Source organism: Pseudophryne corroboree, chromosome 5 (assembly GCF_028390025.1).
Source record: "Pseudophryne corroboree isolate aPseCor3 chromosome 5, aPseCor3.hap2, whole genome shotgun sequence".
NCBI classification, from domain to species: Eukaryota; Metazoa; Chordata; class Amphibia; order Anura; family Myobatrachidae; genus Pseudophryne; species Pseudophryne corroboree.
The window spans coordinates 448,965,290-448,988,452 of NC_086448.1; the positions used below are offsets into that span (position 1 = coordinate 448,965,290).

The 23,163-nt window shown below is 47.9% G+C and overlaps 1 protein-coding gene across 1 annotated transcript in view; it reads right to left on the reverse strand.

The window, feature by feature from the left end:
• The window catches only part of SLC39A6 (solute carrier family 39 member 6), a 164,197-nt gene that overhangs the window by 59,263 nt on the left and 81,771 nt on the right, over positions 1–23,163 (reverse strand). The window contains exon 5 of the mRNA XM_063922919.1: positions 13,639–13,738. Within this exon, the coding sequence (XP_063778989.1) occupies positions 13,639–13,738 (100 nt within the window). The remainder of the gene's footprint in view (positions 1–13,638; positions 13,739–23,163) is intronic.

Here is a 23,163-nt window from a genome sequence, read left to right on the forward strand (position 1 = left end):
AGGGGGAGGAGCCAGTGCACACCACCTGATCTGGAAAAGCTTTACTTTTTGTGCCCTGTCTCCTGCGGAGCCGCTATTCCCCATGGTCCTTTCAGGAACCCCAGCATCCACTAGGACGATAGAGAAATAATAATGTATATATTACAATATATTACACTTAATTGTGATGTTAAATGTTACTTTAATGCTTGCTACACCTGTAAAGGGCCCTACACACTGGCCGATTTTTTGAAAGATATGAACGATCTCGTTCATAAATGAACGAGAACTCGTTCATATCTTTCAGTGTGGAGACTCCTGCGATGAACGATGCACGGCTCCGCGCTCGTTCATCGCTGGTCTCCCTTCGGCTGTGCATGCAGGCCAATATGGACGATCTCGTCCATATTTGCCTGCACTTCAATGCAGCCGCGTGACGGGGGGAGTGAAGAAACTTCACTCCCCCCTTCACTGCCCCCCCGCCGCCGGGTCGCTCGTCGGCCGTATCCGCCGTCGGGCAGCTCGGCGGCGGGTCGGCCAGTGAGTAGGGCCCTTAACATGCACATAAACAATTACCAGGCCTGTTAGCAAAGTAGGTAGGTAGTGGGGTACAGATAAAAATATTTACTTGCTGTACCCGAGGCCAGTTAGGGCTTCCAGTTATACTGTGATATTATTCATATTGCCAGGATCCCCTACTGTTGGACCCTATAACCATAGAATGAGCTGCACCAGCTATTTTGGCATGCGTCAGGAATGGCAAATGTGCGGTAAGCTTTAGCATGAATTCCTATACTGCAGGTCACTTAAGCATCTAAACTTAATGCTGGTTACCCACTAATAATCCAAAGCTGCATCTGACTTAATTTTTTAATGCTAGTGCAGTACATGCAAATATAAAGAGTCATCATATTCTGCATTCATACTTATATCTGTGTGCATGTACAGCAAGAGTTTTTAATGATACTTTAAGGTTCCATATGTTGAAACAGGTCACCAGACTAAAGTCCATTGATTTGTAAGGGAGCATACTGTGTACATAACCCACTAGGAGTGCATTTTTCACACGGATTCCTATGAAGTTGTGTGCTATTTGTAGATCCTTCATTGAAATGAATGGCCTAGGTAAATCAATGGCACTGTCTCCACAGCACTGATAATTATATTACACATTTGGAAAAAATCACTGGACATGGCTGAAATCTCTGTAATGAGCACAGATCATTTGATGTGGATTAGGCAGATAAGAGAGTCCAGGGTCATGTGTCACATTCCTATTGATCTGTGCTAGGCTTGTGATTACGCACGTTTTTCAAGTTTTAAAGCATAGTACCACCACGAGGGAGGTTCAGCTAGGCATGCATTTATGATATCCATAACTGCTAACAACATAGTCACAATAGAAATAAGCTACATACAATTGATCAACCCTTTTATGGAGGTACATCACATTTTATCGGCATTTTGTAGATTGTCATTTTAAAAATGGAAAAATAAGAATTTACTTACCGATAATTCTATTTCTCATAGTCCGTAGTGGATGCTGGGGACTCCGAAAGGACCATGGGGAATAGCGGCTCCGCAGGAGACTGGGCACATCTAAAGAAAGCTTTAGGACTAACTGGTGTGCACTGGCTCCTCCCCCTATGACCCTCCTCCAAGCCTCAGTTAGGATACTGTGCCCGGACGAGCGTACACAATAAGGAAGGATTTTGAATCCCGGGTAAGACTCATACCAGCCACACCAATCACACCGTACAACTTGTGATCTGAACCCAGTTAACAGCATGATAACAGAAGGAGCCTCTGAAAAGATGGCTCACAACAACAATAACCCGATTTTTGTAACAATAACTATGTACAAGTAATGCAGACAATCCGCACTTGGGATGGGCGCCCAGCATCCACTACGGACTATGAGAAATAGAATTATCGGTAAGTAAATTCTTATTTTCTCTAACGTCCTAGTGGATGCTGGGGACTCCGAAAGGACCATGGGGATTATACCAAAGCTCCCAAACGGGCGGGAGAGTGCGGATGACTCTGCAGCACCGAATGAGAGAACTCCAGGTCCTCCTCAGCCAGGGTATCAAATTTGTAGAATTTAGCAAACGTGTTTGCCCCTGACCAAGTAGCTGCTCGGCAAAGTTGTAAAGCCGAGACCCCTCGGGCAGCCGCCCAAGATGAGCCCACTTTCCTTGTGGAACGGGCTTTTACAGATTTTAGCTGTGGCAGGCCAGCCACAGAATGTGCAAGCTGAATTGTACTACAAATCCAACGAGCAATAGTCTGCTTAGAAGCAGGAGCACCCAGCTTGTTGGGTGCATACAGGATAAACAGCGAGTCAGATTTCCTGACTCCAGCCGTCCTGGAAATATTTTCAGGGCCCTGACAACATCCAGCAACTTGGATTCCTCCAAGTCCCTAGTAGCCGCAGGCACCACAATAGGTTGGTTCAGGTGAAAACGCTGGAACCACCTTAGGGAGAAACTGAGGACGAGTCCTCAATTCCGCCCTGTCCGAATGGAAAATCAGATAAGGGCTTTTACAGGATAAAGCCGCCAATTCTGACACGCGCCTGGCCCAGGCCAGGGCCAACAGCATGACCACTTTCCATGTGAGATATTTTAACTCCACAGATTTAAGTGGTTCAAACCAATGTGACTTTTGGAACCCAAACTACATTGAGATCCCAAATTGCCACTGGAGGCACAAAAGGAGGCTGTATATGCAGTACCCCTTTTACAAACGTCTAAACTTCAGGGACTGAAGCTAGTTCTTTTTTGGAAGAAAATTGACAGGGCCGAAATCTGAACCTTAATGGACCCCAATTTCAGGCCCATAGACACTCCTGTTTGCAGGAAATGTAGGAATCGACACAGTTGAATTTCCTCCGTCGGGCCTTACTGGCCTCGCACTACGCAACATATTTTCGCCAATTGCGGTGATAATGTTTTTGCGGTTACATCCTTCCTGGCTTTAGATCAGGATATGGATGACTTCATCCGGAATGCTTTTTTTCCTTCAGGATCCGGTGTTCAACCGGCATGCCGTCAAACGCAGCCGCGGTAAGTCTTGGAACAGACAGGGTCCTTGCTGGAGCAGGTCCCTTCTTAGAGGTAGAGGCCACGGATCCTCCGTGAGCATCTCTTGAAGTTCCGGTTACCAAGTCCTTCTTGGCCAATCCGGAGCCACGAATATAGTGCTTTCTCCTCTCCATCTTATCAATCTCAGTACCTTGGGTATGAGAGGCAGAGGAGGGAACACATACACTGACTGGTACACCCACTGTGTTACCAGAGCGTCTACAACTATTGCCTGAGGGTCTCTTGACCTGGCGCAATACCTGTCGAGTTTTTTAATCATGTGGACGACTTCTGGGTGAAGTCCCCACTCTCCCGGGTGGAGGTCGTGCTGAGGAAGTCTGCTTCCCAGTTGTCCACTCCCGGAATGAATACTGTTGACAGTGCTATCACATGATTTTCCGCCCAGCGAAGAATCCTTGCAGCTTCTGCCATTGCCCTCCTGCTTCTTGTGCCACCCTGTCTGTTTACGTGGGTGACTGCCATGATGTTGTCCGACTGGATCAACACCGGCTGACCTTGAAGCAGAGGTCTCGCTAAGCTTAGAGCATTGTAAATGGCCCTTAGCTTCAGGATATTTATGTGAAGTGATGTATCCAGGCTTGACCCTAAGCCCTGGATATTCCTTCCCTGTGTGACTGCTCCCCAGCCTCGCAGGCTGGCATCCGTGGTCACCACGACCCAGTCCTGAATGCCGAATCTGCGGCCCTCTAGAAGATGAGCACTCTGCAACCACTACAGGATGGATACCCTTGTCCTTGGCGACAGGGTTATCCGCTGATGCATCTGAAAATGCGACCCGGACCATTTGTCCAGTAGGTTCCACTGGAAAGTTCTTGCGTGGAATCTAACGAATGGGATTGCTTCGTAGGAAGCCACCATTTTTACCCAGAACCCTTGTGCATTGATGAACTGAGACTTGGTTCGGTTTTAGGAGGTTCCTGATTAGCTCGGATAACTCCCTGGCTCTCTCTTCCGGGAGAAACACCTTTTTTCTGGACTGTGTCCAGGATCATCCCTAGGAAACAGAAGACAAGTCGTCGGAACCAGCTGCGATTTTGGAATATTGAGAATCCAATCGTGCTGCCGCAACACTACCTGAGATAGTGCTACACCGACCTCCAACTGTTCCCTGGATCTTACCCGTAATCAGGGAATCGTCCAAGTAAGGGATAACTAAAATTCCCTTCCTTCTAAGGGATATCATTTCGTCCATTACCTTGGTAAAGACCCGGGGTGCCGTGGACCATCCCTACGATAGCGTCTGAACTGATAGTGACAGTTCTGTACCATAACCTGAGGTACCCTTGGTGAGAAGGGTAAATTTTGACATGAAGGTAGGCATCCTTGATGTCCCGAGACATCATGTAGTCCCCTTCTTCCAGGTTCGCAATCACTGCTCTGAGTGACTCAATCTTGAATTTGAACCTCTGTATGTAAGTGTTCAAAGATTTTAGATTTTAGAATCGGTCTCACCGAGCAGTCTGGCTTCGGTACCACAATAGTGTGGAATAATACCCCGTTCCCTGTTGCAGGAGGGGTACCTCGATTATCACCTGCTGGGAATACAGCTTGTGAATGGCTTCCAAAACTGCCTCCCTGTCAGAGGGAGACGTCGGTAAAGCCGACTTTTGGAAACGGCGAGGGGGAGACGTCTCGAATTCCAATATGTACCCCTGAGATATTACCTGAAGGATCCAGGGGTCTACTTGCGAGTGAGCCCACTGCGCACTGAAATTCATTGAGAACGGGCCCCCACCGTGCCTGGGAACTGGCTGATCTCTACAGACTTTTTCCTCTCCCTCTGTCACGAGCAGAAAAGAGGAACCTTTTGTCCGCTTGCCAAAAAAGGACTGCGCCTGATAATACGGCGTCTTATTTTGAGAGGCGACCTGGGGTACCAACGTGGATTTCCCAGCTGTTGCCGTGGCCACCAGGTCTAAAAGACCGACCCCAAATGTCCCCTTTCAAAGGCAATACTTCCAAATGCCGTTTGGAATCCGCATCACCTGACCATTTTACTGGTAGACTTGGACAACGCACTTATACTTGATGCCAGTCGGCAATTATTCCGCTGTGCATCATGCATATATAGAAATGCATCTTTTAAATGCTCTATAGGCAATAATATACTATCCTTATCTAGGATATCAATATTTCCAGTCAGGGAATCCGACCATGCCAACCCAGCACTGCACCTCCAGGCTGAGGCGATAGCTGGTCGCAGTATAACACCAGTATGTGTGTAAATACCTTTTTGGATACCCTCCTGCTTTCTATCAGCAGGATCCTTAAGGGCGGCCATCTCATGAGAGGGTAGAGCCCTTGTTCTTACAAGCGTGTGAGCGCCTTATCCCCCCTAGGGGGTGTTTCCCAACGCACCCTAACCTCTGGCGGGAAAGGCTATGCAGCCAATACTTTTTAAGAAATTTGTTATCGGGGGGAAACCCACGCATCATCACACACCTCATTTTATTTCTCAGATTCAGGAAAACTACAGGTAGTTTTTCCCTCACCGAACATAATACCCCTTTTTGGTGGTACTCGTATTATCGGAAATGTATAAAAACATTTTCCATTGTCTCAATCATGTAACGTGTGGCCCTACTGGAAATCACGGTTGTCTCTTCACCGTCGACACAGGAGTCAGTATCCGTGTCGGCGTCTGTATCTGCCATCTGAGGTAACGGCCGCTTTAGAGCCCCTGACGGCCTATGAGACGTCTGGACAGGCACAAGCTGAGTAGCCGGCTGTCTCATGTCAACCACTGTTTTTTTTATATAGAGCTGACACTGTCACGTAATTTTCAACAGTACATCCACTCAGGTGTCGACCCCCTAGGGGGTGACATCACTGTTACAGACACTCTGCTCCGTCTCCACATAATTTTTCTCCTCATACATGTCGACACAAACGTACCGACACACAGCACACACACAGGGAATGCTCTGATAGAGGACAGGACCCCACTAGCCCTTTGGGGAGACAGAGGGAGAGTATGCCAGCACACACCAAAGCGCTATATATATATATACAGGGATAACCTTATATAAGTGTTCTTCCCCTTATAGCTGCTGTATGTTTTAATACTGCGCCTAATTAGTGCCCCCCTCTCTTTTTTCTGTAGTGTAGTGACTGCAGGGAAGAGCAGGGAGCTTCCCTCCAACTGAGCTGTGAGGGAAAATGGCGCCAGTGTGCTGAGGAGATAGGCTCCGCCCCCTTTACGGCGGCCTGATCTCCCGGTTTTTTGTATATTCTGGCAGGGGTTAAATGCATCCATATAGCCCAGGAGCTATATGTGATGTATTTTTTGCCATGTAAGGTATGTTTTATTGCGTCTCAGGGCGCTTCCCCCAGCGCCCCGCACCCTCAGTGACCGGAGTGTGAAGTGTGCTGAGAGCAATGGCGCACAGCTGCAGTGCTGTGCGCTACCTTATGAAGACAGGAAAGTCTTCTGCCGCCGATTTATGGACCTCTTCTTGCTTCAGCATCTGTAAGGGGGCCGGCGGCGCGGCTCCGGGACCCATCCATGGCTGGGCCTGTGATCGTCCCTCTGGAGCTAATGTCCAGTAGCCAAGAAGCCCAATCCACTCTGCACGCAGGTGAGTTCGCTTCTTCTCCCCTTAGTCCCTCGATGCAGTGAGCCTGTTGCCAGCAGGTCTCACTGAAAATAACAAACCTAAACTAAAACTTTCACTAAGAAGCTCAGGAGAGCCCCTAGTGTGCACCCTTCTCGTCGGGCACAGAAATCTAACTGAGGCTTGGAGGAGGGTCATAGGGGGAGGAGCCAGTGCACACCAGTTAGTCCTAAAGCTTTCTTTAGATGTGCCCAGTCTCCTGCGGAGCCGCTATTCCCCATGGTCCTTTCGGAGTCCCCAGCATCCACTAGGACTTTAGAGAAACAGGGATACCAGAACTGAAGTCTTTCCACGTGCACCTTATAACCAAGTGAATGTAGATGTAAGTCCCACATTGGTTACTCAGAGGTTCAGTACAGGTTGAGTATCCCTTATACAAATGATGGGACCATAATTATTTTGGATATAGGATTTTTCCGTATTTTGGAATAACTGCATACCATAATGAGATATCATGGCGATGGGACCCAAGTCTCAGCACAGAATGCATTTATGTTTCATATACACCATATACACACAGCCTGAAGGTAATTTAATACAATATTTTTAATAACTGTCTATTAAACAAAGTTTGTGTACATTGAGCCATCAGGAAACAAAGGTTTCACTATCTCACTCCAAAAATTCCGCATATCGGAATATTTGGATATGGGATACTCAACCTGTACTTCTATTTTAAAGATTCATTTATCTGCTTAACTTTCAGTTATTCAGGTAAATGTGTTATTTTTTCATTTGTCTAGGATTTAAAATAAAAAATAAAAAAATACAGATCACATCAGTTCTATCATTAATTTTCCCCACAATCTTTTAAATAGAAAGTCATAGGAAATTCCTAATATAAAAAATAATCATCATTATTTCAGTCATGGTGTGAGCCAAGGCAATGTTACAATAAATACACTGTGTACATTATGAAAAGTACAAATATTGACATAAAACAAAGCCGGAGTATTTAAAAATCTTAAAAATGTACTTCTTAATAGTTTTATTTAAATCATGTAAGACTTTCAGGCCTCCCTTACAAAGCCTGCCAACTGTGTACACACAGAAAATAAGATTTTAAACCTACCGGTAAATCTATTTCTCCTAGTCCGTAGAGGATGCTGGGGACTCCGTAAGGACCATGGGGTATAGACGGGCTCCGCAGGAGATATGGCACCTAAAAAGAATTTTGACTATGGGTGTGCACTGGCTCCTCCCTCTATGCCCCTCCTCCAGACCTCAGTTAGAGAACTGTGCCCAGAGGAGATGGACAATACAAGGCAGGATTTAGAAATCCAAGGGCAAGATTCATACCAGCCCACACCAATCATACCATGTAACCTGGATCATACATAAACCAGTTAAGCGTATGAACAACAACTGTAACGGTCCAAGACCGATTTCAACTGTAACATAACCCTTATGTAAGCAACAACTATATACAAGTCTTGCAGAGTTTCCGCACTGGGACGGGCGCCCAGCATCCTCTACGGACTAGGAGAAATAGATTTACCGGTAGGTTTAAAATCTTATTTTCTCTTACGTCCTAGGAGGATGCTGGGGACTCCGTAAGGACCATGGGGTTTATACCAAAGCATCCAATCGGGCGGGAGAGTGCGTATGACTCTGCAGCACCGACTGAGCAAATGCTAGGTCCTCATCAGCCAGGGTATCAAACTTGTAGAATTTAGCAAAAGTGTTTGACCCCGACCAAGTCGCCGCTCGGCAAAGTTGTAATGCCGAGACGCCTCGGGCAGCCGCCCAAGAAGAGCCCACCTTCCTAGTGGAATGGGCCTGAACCGAATTTGGTACCGGCAATCCAGCCGTAGAGTGAGCCTGCTGAATCGTATTACAGATCCAGCGAGCAATAGTCTGCTTCGAAGCAGGTGCGCCAATCTTATTAGCCGCATACAGGACAAACAGAGCCTCTGTTTTCCTAATTCTAGCCGTCCTGGCTACATAAATCTTTAAGGCCCTGACTACGTCCAGGGATCTGGAATCCCCCAGGTCACTTGTAGCCACAGGCACCACAATAGGTTGATTCACATGGAATGAAGAAACCACCTTAAGCAAAAATTGCGGACGTGTCCTCAATTCAGCTCGATCCACATGAAAAATCAAGTAGGGGCTCTTGTGTGACAAAGCCGCCAATTCTGATACTCGCCTTGCTGATGCCAAGGCCAACAACATGACCACCTTCCAAGTAAGAAATTTCAACTCAACCTTGTTATGCGGTTCAAACCAGTGTGATTTTAGGAACTGCAACACCACGTTGAGGTCCCACGGTGCCACTGGAGGCACAAAAGGAGGCTGGATGTGTAGCACTCCCTTTACAAACGTCTGGACTTCTGGAAGAGAAGCCAATTCCTTCTGAAAGAAAATCGAGAGGGCCGAAATCTGTACCTTAACAGTGCCTAATTTCAGGCCCATATCCACTCCTGTCTGTAGGAATTGGAGAAAACGACCCAGATGAAAATCTTCCGTAGGTGCATTCTTGGTCTCACACCAAGACACATACTTTCGCCAGATACGGCGATAATGCTTAACCGTCACCTCCTTCCTAGCCTTTATTAAAGTAGGGATGACCTCTTCCGGAATCCCCTTTTTCTCTAGGATTCGGCGTTCAACCGCCATGCCGTCAAACGTAACCGCGGTAAGTCCTGAAATACACAGGGCCCCTGTTGCAACAGGTCTTCCCTCAGAGGAAGAGTCCAGGGATCTCCTGTGAGCATCTCTTGTAGATCTGAGTACCAGGCCCTTCGAGGCCAGTCTGGGACAACGAGTATCGTCTGTACTCTTCTTTGCCTTATGATCCTCAACACTTTTGTGATGAGAGGAAGAGGAGGAAACACATAGACCAATTTGAACACCTACGGTGTTATCAGAGCGTCTACTGCCACTGCCTGAGGGTCCCGAGACCTGGCACAATACCTCTGAAGCTTTTTGTTGAGGCGTGACGCCATCATGTCTATTTGAGGAGTTCCCCAAAGACGTGTTATGTCTGCAAAGACTTCTTGATGAAGTCCCCACTCTCCTGGATGGAGATCGTGTCTGCTGAGGAAGTCTGCTTCCCAGTTGTCCACTCCCGGAATGAAGACAGCCGACAGAGCGCTTACATGATTTTCCGCCCAGCGAAGAATCCTGGTGGCTTCCGCCATCGCGACTCTGCTTCTTGTCCCGCCTTGGCGGTTCACATGAGCCACTGCTGTGACACTGTCTGATTGAATCAGAACCGGTAGGTTTCGAAGAGGACTCTCCGCTTGTCGAAAGCCGTTGTAAATGGCCCTGAGTTCCAACACATAGATGTGTAGACAGGACTCCTGGTCTGACCAAAGTCCCTGAAAATTTTTTCCGTGTGACCGCTCCCCATCCTCGGAGGCTCGCGTCCGTGGTAACCAGGATCCAGTCCTGAATTCCGAACCGGCGACCCTCCAGCAGGTGAGCACTTTGCAACCACCACAGGAGAGACACTCTGGCCCCTGGGGACAGAGTTATTTTCCGATGTAAGTGCAAATGGGACCCGGACCACTTGTCCAGAAGGTCCCATTGAAAAGTCCTTGCATGGAACCTTCCGAAGGGAATGGCCTCGTAGGCCGCCACCATTTTTCCCAGAACTCTAGTGCATTGGTGAACTGACACCCTTTTCGGTTTTAGCAGGTCTCTGACCATGTTCTGGATGTCCTGTGCTTTCTCTATTGGGAGGAAGACCTTCATTTGTTCCGTATCCAGTATCATACCTAGGAACGGTAGTCGAGTTGTCGGAATCAACTGTGACTTCGGTAGATTTAGAATCCAACAGTGTTGCTGGAGCACTCTCAGAGAGAGCGCCACACTGCTCAGCAACTTCTCTCTTGATCTCGCTTTTATCAGGAGATCGTCCAAGTATGGGATAATTGTGACTCCATGCTTGCGCAGGACCACCATCATCTCCGCCATTATCTTGGTGAAAATCCTCGGGGCGTGGAAAGTCCAAACTGCAACGTCTGAAATTGGTAATGACAATCCTGTACAGCGAATCTCAGGTATTCCTGATGGGGGGCATATATGGGGACATGAAGGTACGCATCCTTTATGTCCAGAGACACCATAAACTCCCCCTTCTCCATGTTGGCTATTATCGCTCTGAGTAATTCCATTTTGAATTTGAATCTTTTTATGTACAGGTTTAGGGATTTCAGATTCAAAATAGGTCTGACCGAACCGTCCGGTTTCGGGACCACAAATAGGGTTGAGTAGTAACCTCTTCCCTGCTGGTGCAGGGGAACCTTGATTATCACTTGCTGTATACACAGCGTTTGAATTGCAGCTAACCCTACATCCCTTTCCGATGTGGAAGCTGGTAGGGCCGATTTGAAAAATCGGCGCGGGGGCACCTCCTCGGATTCCAGTTTGTAACCCTGGGAAACTATTTCCAACACCCAGGGATTCAGGTCTGATCTGACCCAGGTCTGACTGAAAAGTCGAAGACGTGCCCCCACCGGTGCGGACTCCCTCAGGGGAGCCCCAGCGTCATGCTGTGGGTTTTGGAGCAGCCGGGGAGGACTTTTGGTCCTGGGCACCTGCCTAAGCAGGTGCTCTCTTGCCTCTGCCCTTACCTCTGGCGAGGAAAGAGGATCCCCGACCTCTTCTGGACTTGTGCGACCGAAAGGACTGCATCTGATAGGGTGTTACTTTCTTTTGCTGTTGGGGAATATATGGTAAAAAATTTGATTTACCTGCTGTAGCTGTGGAAACCAGGTCCGTCAGCCCATCCCCAAACAATACCTCACCATTATAGGGTAGTACTTCCATATGTTTTTTGGAATCCGCATCACCCGTCCATTGGCGAGTACATAAGGATCTTCTCGCCGAGATAGACATGGCATTGGCCCTAGAAGCTAGCAGTCCAATGTCCCTTTGAGCATCCCTCATAAATAAGACTGCGTCTTTAATATGGGCTAGAGTTAAGAATATAGTATCCTTATCCATATTATCAAATTGATCTGTCAGCTCATCTGTCCAAGCTGCAATTGCGCTACACACCCATGCCGACGCAATTGTCGGTCTTAGCACAGTACCCGTATGAGAATAAATACACTTTAAGGTAGTTTCTTGCCTGCGATCTGCAGGGTCCTTAAGGGCCGCTGTGTCAGGAGACGGTAGCGCCACTTTCTTGGACAAGCGCGTCAGGGCCTTGTCCACAGTGGGGGATGATTCCCAAATCTCCCTGTCCTGCTTAGGGAAGGGGTATGCCACATAAATTCTTTTGGGGATCTGCGGTCTCTTTTCCGGAGTCTCCCAAGCTTTTCTAAAGAAATCATTTAATTCATGAGATGTGGGAAAATTAATAATCTGTTTCTTTCCCTTAAACATGTGTACCCTTGTGTCGGGGACCGAGGGTTCATCCTCAATATGCAACACATCCCTTATTGCCACAATCATACACTGAATGGTTTTAGTCACCCTAGGGTGCAATTTTACTTCGTCATAGTCGACACTGGAATCAGAATCCGTGTCGGTAGTAGTGTCGTGTTAAGGGACGCTTTTGAGACCGCGACGGGCCCTGTGAGTCGGTCCAATCCGAGGATTGACCCCCTGATGTCCCCCCTAATTCAGCCTTATCAAGCCTTTTATGTAAAGATGCCACACTTGCATTCAACATATGCCACATGTCCATCCATTCCGGAGTCGGCACAACCGACGGGGACACACCACTCATTTGCTCCACCTCCTCCTTGGAGAAGCTTTCCGCGTCAGACATGTCGGCACCACGTACCGACACCCCACACACACCGGGATTAACCTACAAGGGGACAAAACCCCAACTAGGCCCTTAGGAGAGACAGAGAGAGTATGCCAGCACACACCCAGCGCTTAATAACACTGTGGAAAAATATGACCAGATAACGCTTTTTTATATAATAATATTCCAATTCCCACTCACTGCGTCGCCACTGTGCCCCCCTCCTCTTTTTTCCAGCCTGTGAAGTTCGGCAGGGGAGAGACCAGGGAGCCAGCGTTCAGCATGCAGCTTCTGTGGAGAAAATGGCGCTGGTTAGTGCTGAGGATCAAGCCCCGCCCACCCGACGGCGGGCTTCGGTCCCAGTGCTTTTTTTATTAAAATGGCGGGGGATTCTTGGATTTACTGCCTCCGCAGCCTAATCCATCTTAACATGCCCAGAAGTGAGGAATATTGCTGCCCAGGGCGCCCCCCCCAGCGCCCTGCACCCTTCAGTGCTGCTCTGTGTGTGTATAGTGGGAGCAATGGCGCGCAGCTTACCGCTGCGCACCTTACCTCATGAAGATCTAATGTCTTCTGCCGCCTGATGTCTTCTGCCTTCTCATACTCACCCGGCTTCTATCTTCGGCATCTGTGAGGAGGACGGCGGCGCGGCTCCGGGACGAACCCCAGGTGAGACCTGTGTTCTGACACCCTCTGGAGCTAATTGTGTCCAGTAGCCTAGAAACAGAGCCCAACCGTAAAGCCAGCCCTGCTTCTCTCTCTCCTCAGTCCCACGATGCAGGGAGCCTGTTGCCAACAGGACTCCCTGAAAATAAAGAACCTCACAAAATTCTTTTAAAACAGAAAACTCTGGAGAGCTCTCTGCAGTGCACCCTTTCTCCTCTGGGCACAGAATCTAACTGAGGTCTGGAGGAGGGGCATAGAGGGAGGAGCCAGTGCACACCCATAGTCAAAGTTCTTTTTAGGTGCCCTAACTCCTGCGGAGCCCGTCTATACCCCATGGTCCTTACGGAGTCCCCAGCATCCTCTAGGACGTAAGAGAAATCTAGGTAGTTACCAGAAAATGTTACTGCAGCTTTTGTGCGCCAAGAAATAGTACAGTGGCACTGTGGTTTTTTGTATACAGGAGTAGATAGAGATACATACACACACAATGTGAACTTGTATACTTGGCAAATATCTTAACTTTGTACTGTCTAAAGTGCATGAAATGGTAAAAAGATATACTTACGGGAACCGGAATCTGATGCCTCTTTTTCCTCAATATGTGAATGGTTTGATAGCTTCTTTTTAATTTCTAATTCCTCCTCATTCTCAGCTTTTTTCTGATTCTTAGTGAATGACAAAAAAAAAAAAAAAAGAATAAGAAAAAACATATTTAAGGAAAAGAAACATAAGCTGATTAAAACAGATAAGAAATAAGCTTATTTCACCACAACAATTTCCTAAACAGTTCTTTTTGTTACCCTAGACCAGGCGTGGGGAACCACCGGCCCGCGGGCTGTATACGGCTCACAAAGCCGTTTGTTCCGGCCCACCCACTTGTTTGTCAGGGAGACACGCCGCCGCTCAGTCCGGTGGCAGCAGGTCTCTGCTGTTAGGGCTGGAGGAGAGCGCAGCTACTATGTCCGGCAGCAGCGGGTAGGATCTCAAACCAGCCGCCGGTTCGTGAGCCAATCAGAGCTCGCGGACCGGCATCCAATCAGGAGCCGCTGCTACCAGTCCGCGAACTCGGATTGGTTCACGAACCGGCGGCTGGTTTGAGTTCCTACACGCCGCCACAGCCGCGCTCTCCTCCCTGCCCTGACTCGACAGCTGAGACATGCCGTCGCCGGACGGAGCTGCAGCAGCGGTGAGCGGTCTGGCACTGTGGGGGCACTTGTGTATCTGGCACTGTGGGGGCACATGTGTATGTGGCCCTGCACTGGCATATGTGTATGTGGCACTGCACTGGCATATGTGTATCTGGCACTGCACTATTGGGTGCATATGTGTATCACGTCCCATTTTAACTGGCCACACCCATTTTTTGGCACGCGCACTCAGTACCTCTAAGGGGCATAACAACTGGGAGGCAGGGTCATTTTTAAGTTGATAATTTTTGTATGGCCGCCGAAGGATTTTATAAATACACAAATGGCCCTTGGTAGAATAAAAGGTTCCCCACCCCTGCCAGAGACTGAAATATTTCATATATAGCATGTCTCTTTTAGAAGTATAGGGCTGTTCGTACACATGTGTAAAATAAATAAAAAAAAGTGTAAGAGTAGCAAATAAATTCCATGTTTCTCGGCAGCTTATAATTTGTATTGCTCTCCATTGCAGCGTTAAAGTGAGGTTATCTTAGACAAAACCACTGTTGTAATGATGACACTACAAAATTATGATGGATGCAATTAATCAAAATTGCTTACACTAGGCTATTAAATAGGAGTAATGGGCAAATAAGAAAAACTTACATTTGTCACAAGATACATTTTACTAATGTGCCAAACATTAACCCAAGAAAAACAATTCTCTATTTAAAGCGGAATTCCCATGATTTTTCAATAATAATAATAAATACTTATTTAACATAAATCAATGTGATCATCTAATAGGACACAGCTTGGAAATAATTTTTCTCTTTGTTTTTCTCTCTGTGTAAGTCTTCAGACTATTAATGACTGAGTGCTTTTGATTTTCAACATTGTCAAGGATTGCTATACAGTAATCGCAGATACACGGTACAGCCAGTGAGCGACTTTAGGGTTTTAAAAAATGAGCTAGTCCTGGAGGACACGCTGTGACTCCCCAACCAATCACCACTGGCAGCGTCTCCCCATCCAATCGCCACCTGAGAGACCTCCATCCTTCCCTCCCTGCCCACCAGCACATAGTAACAGGATCCTCAGGTTCTTGCAGTTAGCAGCATGCCCTGTGCCGGCTGCAGGGCGGACTCCTGGGCTCAGCTGTATAACCTCCAGATATGATTCGGCAGACAGAGGGAACTGAGCAGTAGTGTACACTAAGCTAACCCTGCACTGTACTGACCCTGCACCATCAGCACCATACTGACACCACTCCCCTCATACCTGCTCACTGTACTTCTGCAGACAGGTTGTGCAACAAGTAAACTCTCACTACACAAAATGCAATGCCTCATGTACATCGGGCAGCAGGGATTGAGAGAGATGCTGCCCTATCCTCTGGGGGTAAAGCAGCCAGAGTGGTCCTGCATAGCTCGACTCATCTCTGAGATGCTCATGGGGCTTTCAGTTGGGCGTTGCTGTCAGATGTCAGTGTAGAGGGGCTGGGGTGAGGACTGACAGGACTGCAAGGAAGCAGAAGAGCAAAGATCATAGGTCTGAGTTTCAAGGGGAGGATGTGCTGTGCTGTAATGGCTGCAGAGCGGGATTATTTATTGTTTCGTTTTTTGAAGTGTTTAGGGTGGTCTGCCCACTATGACACATCCGCGGCCCATGCTCATTACTGTACTTACTCTGTGATTGATTTGTGTGGGTACTAAAGTCACAGTAATTATTTACCTTAGCCCATCCCTACTCCAACTGATGCATGCCCTTATCCCCCTCTACCCCATGTACTACCTGCCCCCAGCAGTGCCCAAACTGATGCCTGCCCTTACACCCTCCCTACTCCCAGCACAACCTACCCTTAAACCCCCTCTACCCACCCCCTTCCCCAAGCTCCCTGCCTCATCTCCCAGCTCTATCCCAACTTCTGCCTGCCCCGAGCACTGCCAATGAATTATAAATTGTGATGGGACCCAGAAACAGTGGAGAAGGACCGCACATTTTGCTTTGCATAATAATCCATCATAGAAACATGGTGTATTGAGCAAAGGGGCTTTGTCATCTGTTGTTACCCAGATGTAGTGCATTCCAATATGTGGTCTAAATAATCAGGATTTTGGTACTTACCGATAAATCCCTTTCTCCGATTCCACAGGGGCCACTGGAGCGTAGTTACAATGGGGAAATAGTAGGCAGTAGTTGGGAGCTGGCACTTTAAAATTTCAACACTGAGGCTAGCTCCTCCCCTACTATCTCCCCTCCAAGCCAGTCTACGTAAAACTGTGCCCGAGGAGAGCTGTAATAAACAAACCCTAAGGTAGAGGAGGTTAATGACGCCATGTAAACCAGGAGAACACAAACCAAACCTGGAACAGAATTTAACAAAAAACCAGGCTAGCCTGAACTCAACAAGCAGTCATATAGTGATCTGCAAACCGTTAAGCAAAAAACAAGGAGGAACAGCGCTGGGCGGGCGTCCAGTGGCCCCTGTGGAATCGGAGAAAGGGATTTATTGGTAAGTACCAAAATCCTGATTTCTCCTTCATCCACTAGGGGCCACTGGAGCGTAGTTACAATGGGGACGTCCCAGAGCTCCCAAAACGGGTGGGAGAGCGCTGAGAGTCCTGTAAAACCGCTCGGCCAAACTGTGATGCAAAGGCCGCAAAAGTGTCAAACTTGTAGAATTTGACAAAACGAATGTCGGTCCGACCAAGTAGCCGCTCGACAAAGTATTCATGGAGACCCCATGGGCAGCCGCCCACAAAGGTCCCACAACACTCGTAGAGTGCGATGAAAAAGGAAGCGGAGGCTCCCGAGCAACCGCCAAGAGGACTGTCTGATGGTCAGATGTATCCAACAGCCCAGCGTATGCTGGAACCCCGGCTATTTAGTACGTGAGCATCGTACAGAACAAAGAAGAAAACACTTCTTCGAATAGCCTAATTTCTCTGTCGAGAAAGTCGGTGAGCCCTGACAACATTCAAAAAGGGCCGAAAACACTAGTGTCAGATTTATATGAAAAACGGACATCCCCTTCTGGAAGAAGCGACCGCTGAGTCTGAAACTCAGCCGGGGGAGTTGCCAATAGAGTACTCCCTGAAAGAGAGAGCCCGAACTTACAGCCGCCAGGCTCCTCTCTTTTGGAAGAAAACCGAAAGGACAGAGACTTAAAATTCAGGTCAATATATTTTGAAGCGCAGCCGAGCAAAAATCTCCCAGAGAAACTCAAGATGACGGCTGAATGGTAACTGAAAGAAGGGGAAAAACCCCTATTATCCTCACTATGCCCTATAAAGTTTTCCAAAAGTGGCAAAAGCGAGAAGAGGTAAGAGACTTCTGAAATCGGGGCCCAGTAGGCATAACCGAACGAGGGAACTCCTCCCTTCTGAGGTCTCGTGAACAGTCACGCGGTTAAACGAACTCAGTGTAAGATTGAACAAAGAAAAGGAACCTGTTGAAGTAGACAGTCCAGTCGAGGTAGGAGCCAAGGCTCCTCTACTGACAACAGGTGCAGGCTGGATCTTTAAGTCATGCGTGGCCCAACCGGAGTCACCGAGAGGACTAGCGCGCATTCTCCCCTCCTGTGTTACCGAAAGTGAGGTAGAAATAGACAAGGAGGCAGGATAGACTAACCAGAAACTCCAAGGAGCCCTAAGGGCATCCTCGGCTACTGCCGCCAGAGCTCACGTCCGAGAGTAGTAAAGGGTTAAAGAGTCAGTTAGAACGCCCTGAGGTCGATCCGAAATCTCCGCCAACAGCGGACCAGCTGACAAAACTCCAGGGAATGTATTCTCACCCGGGAGTCTGACCTGGCGGCTTGACCTGGAAAAAAGATTGTTGTCCTCCGCTCAGAGGGGAATGTAGGCGACCACTCATTGCGTCGCAACTTGACTGAAGAGAGAGAGAGAACCTGGTGCCAAGGAAGGAAAAAAATCCTCTGACGGACCGGGTTGAGTAACGTCTACTAGGAGCATAAATTGGATCCGTGTCGAACCCGAAACTCCTGGATCTTTCGGATATTCAGAAGCCACCTAATCTGCATAGTGGGATACTAGCAGTAGATTGTCCAATTAGGGAACCAACATCACTCCCTGCCCTTAAAAAAGAGTTATTCTGTGATCTTCCTGAACCCGTGGGAGCGGAAGAGAGATCGAATGGAAAGGACTGACCGTGAAAATGAGTATCCTGTAATGCGAATATGAGAAAAGCCCGATGAGGAAACCCAACGGAGTTCAGTAAACCGGCATCCCTGAAGACAAGGTACGCGTAAAACCCACTTTCTTGTTCAAAACTAGCAATCACAGACTGAAAGGATTCTAAGGCTAGAATAGGCCTGGTCGAGCCATCTGGCTTCGGCACGTGAAAAGAAAAGAAAGGTCTGAGAACCGTTCTGATTCAAATGATATGTGACAACAGGGATCCACACCCTATGCGGTTAGAAGCATATGGAGCGCCGCCTGCAGTATGACTCTCTTGTCATCGTAAACCGGCCGACCCTTGCCGAGGGACCCCTGAGACGGTTGGACTCCAAAATCTAGTCTGTAACCGCCCAAGCCTTCCCAGTCCTCCCAGAAAGACCACAGACCTGCGCCTACCCTGGGACCTCCAAGGTGGTAGGAAGGTCTGACCTGTGGGTGTGTTGGAGGACCTAAAATCAGACTGGACCGAGGATGCTGAACCTTTGCTTCAGCCCGTTACCATGAGATCCCTTGGTGACGGAGATACCGCCCCTGACATGGAGTCGAAACCCTGAAAGGGCACGGAGAGATCTAAAGGAAGGACCTGTAAATGTCCGTCTAGACTTACCCCAATGGTTCGAGAAATCATGCAGGAAGTTCCTTCCCGTGAACCATCTGCCCATTAGGATTCCCTGTTCGCCTGCCACTGTCGCAGCCCCAGAGGTCGTCGGGTTAAGACAGCCGAAGCGAAAATGCAGGTTCCGAGTATACAGACGTGAAGACCTCAAAAGAATATAATGCAGAATCGTGACTCTGATCTGTCCCAAAGCATCAGTTGATGTAACCTAGAGTACAATTGTTCCACAACCTACCTGCTCCGGACAAGGTCGAACCTCTGCTGCGGCATATGTCTCTCAGATGGATCCTTCAGCAAGGTTGCCCCAGGAAAACGGCAGCCTGTTGGACCGGTGAGACACTGAGGGGTATACCCTGGAGAGGTCTGATATCGTTTCCTGCTATCTGCGGGAAAAGGATAGGCTAGGCAAACAAACATTGTTCGATACCTGAAATTGTGAATTCGGATGTCTCCCGGCCGCCTACCGGAGCATATCCAGCTCATCCGAAACTGAACAAGTCGCTGTCATTTCCTCCTTGGCGTCAAACCCCGGGGGACCTGAAGAGTCAGACTCCTTTTACCTGCAGCACCAGACGAACTGCTGTTCAATACGCCTCAATATCCTGAGATACTGGTTCAGACTCCACGAAACATAATCAGTATCCTGGACCTGTATCGCCTCCTTAAAGAGAGGCCTCTCATCTGCAGCGTAACATGGAAGGTTAGCAAGGTTCTTTTAGAAACCTGGAGAGGAGAAATGACGTACAGGGTCTCTGGTTAATAGTGACATTACCTGCATAATCTGTGTTCAAAAAGTAGCGTGCTGTAGCTGCGCTGAGGGCTGAACAGATGGCTTCACCGCACAATCCACACCTAACAGGGATTTCTCTGACTGTACCAGGTGATACGAACGAAAAGAGAAAAGGTGGGTTAAAGAAGCGTAGCCCTATGTAATGTCTGCACTATAACGTGCAGTGACAGATATGTTTCAAATAAACTTATGTCTGGAGCAGCAGAGACCTGAACTGGTAACACTGTGCTGCGGGTTAGGAGTCTTAGCCACTAGGCTATGAGAGCTCCTCTTAAGTTTTTTTTTTTTTTTTTTTTATATAAATGTCCCTGCTACTAGCGTACTGAGCCACAGTGGCTATTCTTCTGATGCCACACACAGTCCCCCAAATTACAAATAGCATTATTTGTACCGCTAAATTAAGAAGAACTGGTGCAACACCTGTTTCTCGGAGGTTCCGCTGGTTTCTCAAAATGGCGGCCCGCCTGCGAGAAAAGCCAGGGGAAAATTTTGTTATGTGGCAAGAGCTATGTGGAAATGTGAACCCAGGTCTGTGTTATTAATAAACATTGTGGAAGGGTTTTGTTGTATCCACTATATATATATATATATATATATATATATATATATATATATATATATATATATATATATATATATATATACATACATATATACACATATACACACAATATATATATATATATATATATATATATATATATATATATATATATATATATATACATATACACACATATACACATATACATACACACATATACACATATACATACACATACATACGTACATACATATGTACACACACACATATATCCATCTATAAATATCTGTATCTCCTACACACCCCTATTGAACCCAATAGGGTAGAGAAATACATATGCCCGGGTGATATAAATACATTACATATATATCTATACACATAGTGAAACCAATAGGGTAGAGAAATACATATGCCCGGGTGATATAAATACATTACATATATATCTATACACATAGTGAACCCAATAGGGTAGAAAAATACATATTCCAGGGTGATATAATAGTGAACCCAATAAATATACACTCCTAGCCAATAGGGTAGAGATATAATAGTATAATAGTGAACCCAAGAAAACCTGGGTTCTGCTTAATCTGCTATACTAGTGTTATGCAACTAGCCCTGAACCTTATTGAGCTGAGACACAGCTCCTGTTACAGAGCAGGCTTCCTCTATGAAATGCCCGGTAAAGGTCTCCCCTGCAGGGAGAGATCCCTCTGGGCTATAGAGCGTTGTGAGCCGTGGCCGGGGAGCGGGGAGCCCACTGAGGAGAGCGGGATTAAGGTCCTTCCCCTCCTTATGTATCATGCACAGTACAGCCAGGCATGATACTATGTCAGTGTAGGGGAAGGAGCTTTCAGCGGCCGTGATTGAAGCGGTGAGCGGCATGCTGCAGCGGCCGGGGAGCGGTAGCGCTGAGCCCGCTGTACAGAGCGGGAGTTAGCTCCGCCCCCCCGTTTCGGCGCCAAATTTAAAACTAACCCGCTTCAGTGTAGCTGAAGCGGTGAGCGTCCTGTATCCCCCGCCGGCAATGTATGCCGCGGCCGGGAAGCGCTGAGCCCTCTGCACAGAGCGGGCGCTGTGCAGAGCGGGCTAAAGCTCCGCCCCCACCTCATTGGCGCCCATTTTAAATTTTAAGCAAAGGCTTTTATTAGAGGGGAGCCGGGATCTCTCTGGGTGAGTGCCCCCACAAATGCCCTCTATCACTCAGCACACTGCACAGTTAAATTGAGTAAATAATCAGTGGGCACACTGTAAATGTAAAATTATACAACAGTGGAGGGGGATAAATTGTACTCACCGCTGTCCCGATGTAGTGGCCCCGACACGCGCCGCACGCAGCGGTGTCCGGCCACGTATACTGTGCTGTCGGAATCTTCTGCCGACGGAGTGACCCTGACACACGCAGCTGTGTCCGGCCACTGATACTCACCGCTGCCATGCTGACGGAATCTTCTGCTGGATGGAGTGGTCCCGACACGCGCCGCACGCAGCGGTGTCCGCCAACTCAGGAGAGCTCAGTGTCTCCCTCAGCCGGGGCCCATCCCGAGCCGCACGCAGCTGCGATGGGACCCCGCCGGCAGCTCCCGCGGTGCAGACTGGCAGTGGCAGAGCTGCCATTCTGTGCGTGTGTGAAAGAAAAATATAATAATAAAGAAAAAAATAAGAATTTACTTACCGATAATTCTATTTCTCGGAGTCCGTAGTGGATGCTGGGGTTCCTGAAAGGACCATGGGGAATAGCGGCTCCGCAGGAGACAGGGCACAAAAAAGTAAAGCTTTACTAGGTCAGGTGGTGTGCACTGGCTCCTCCCCCTATGACCCTCCTCCAGACTCCAGTTAGGTACTGTGCCCGGACGAGCATACACAATAAGGGAGGCATTTTGAATCCCGGGTAAGACTCATACCAGCCACACCAATCACACCGTACAACTTGTGATCTAAACCCAGTTAACAGTATGACAACAGAAAGGGCCTCTTAAAGATGGCTCCTTAACAATAACCCGAATTAGTTAACAATAACTATGTACAAGTATTGCAGATAATCCGCACTTGGGATGGGCGCCCAGCATCCACTACGGACTCCGAGAAATAGAATTATCGGTAAGTAAATTCTTATTTTCTCTATCGTCCTAAGTGGATGCTGGGGTTCCTGAAAGGACCATGGGGATTATACCAAAGCTCCCAAACGGGCGGGAGAGTGCGGATGACTCTGCAGCACCGAATGAGAGAACTCCAGGTCCTCCTTTGCCAGGGTATCAAATTTGTAAAATTTTACAAACGTGTTCTCCCCCGACCACGTAGCTGCTCGGCAGAGTTGTAATGCCGAGACCCCTCGGGCAGCCGCCCAAGATGAGCCCACCTTCCTTGTGGAGTGGGCTTTTACAGTTTTAGGCTGTGGCAGGCCTGCCACAGAATGTGCAAGTTGAATTGTGTTACAAATCCAACGAGCAATCGACTGCTTAGAAGCAGGTGCGCCCAACTTGTTGGGTGCATACAATATAAACAGCGAGTCAGATTTTCTGACTCCAGCCGTCCTTGCAATGTATATTTTTAAGGCTCTGACAACGTCCAACAACTTGGAGTCCTCCAAGTCGCTAGTGGCCGCAGGCACCACAATAGGTTGGTTCAGATGAAATGCTGATACCACTTTAGGGAGAAAATGCGGACGAGTCCGCAGTTCTGCCCTATCCGAATGGAAGATTAGATAAGGACTTTTATAAGATAAAGCCGCCAATTCAGATACTCTCCTGGCAGAGGCCAGGGCTAGTAACATAGTCACTTTCAATGTGAGATATTTCAAATCCACCTTTTTCA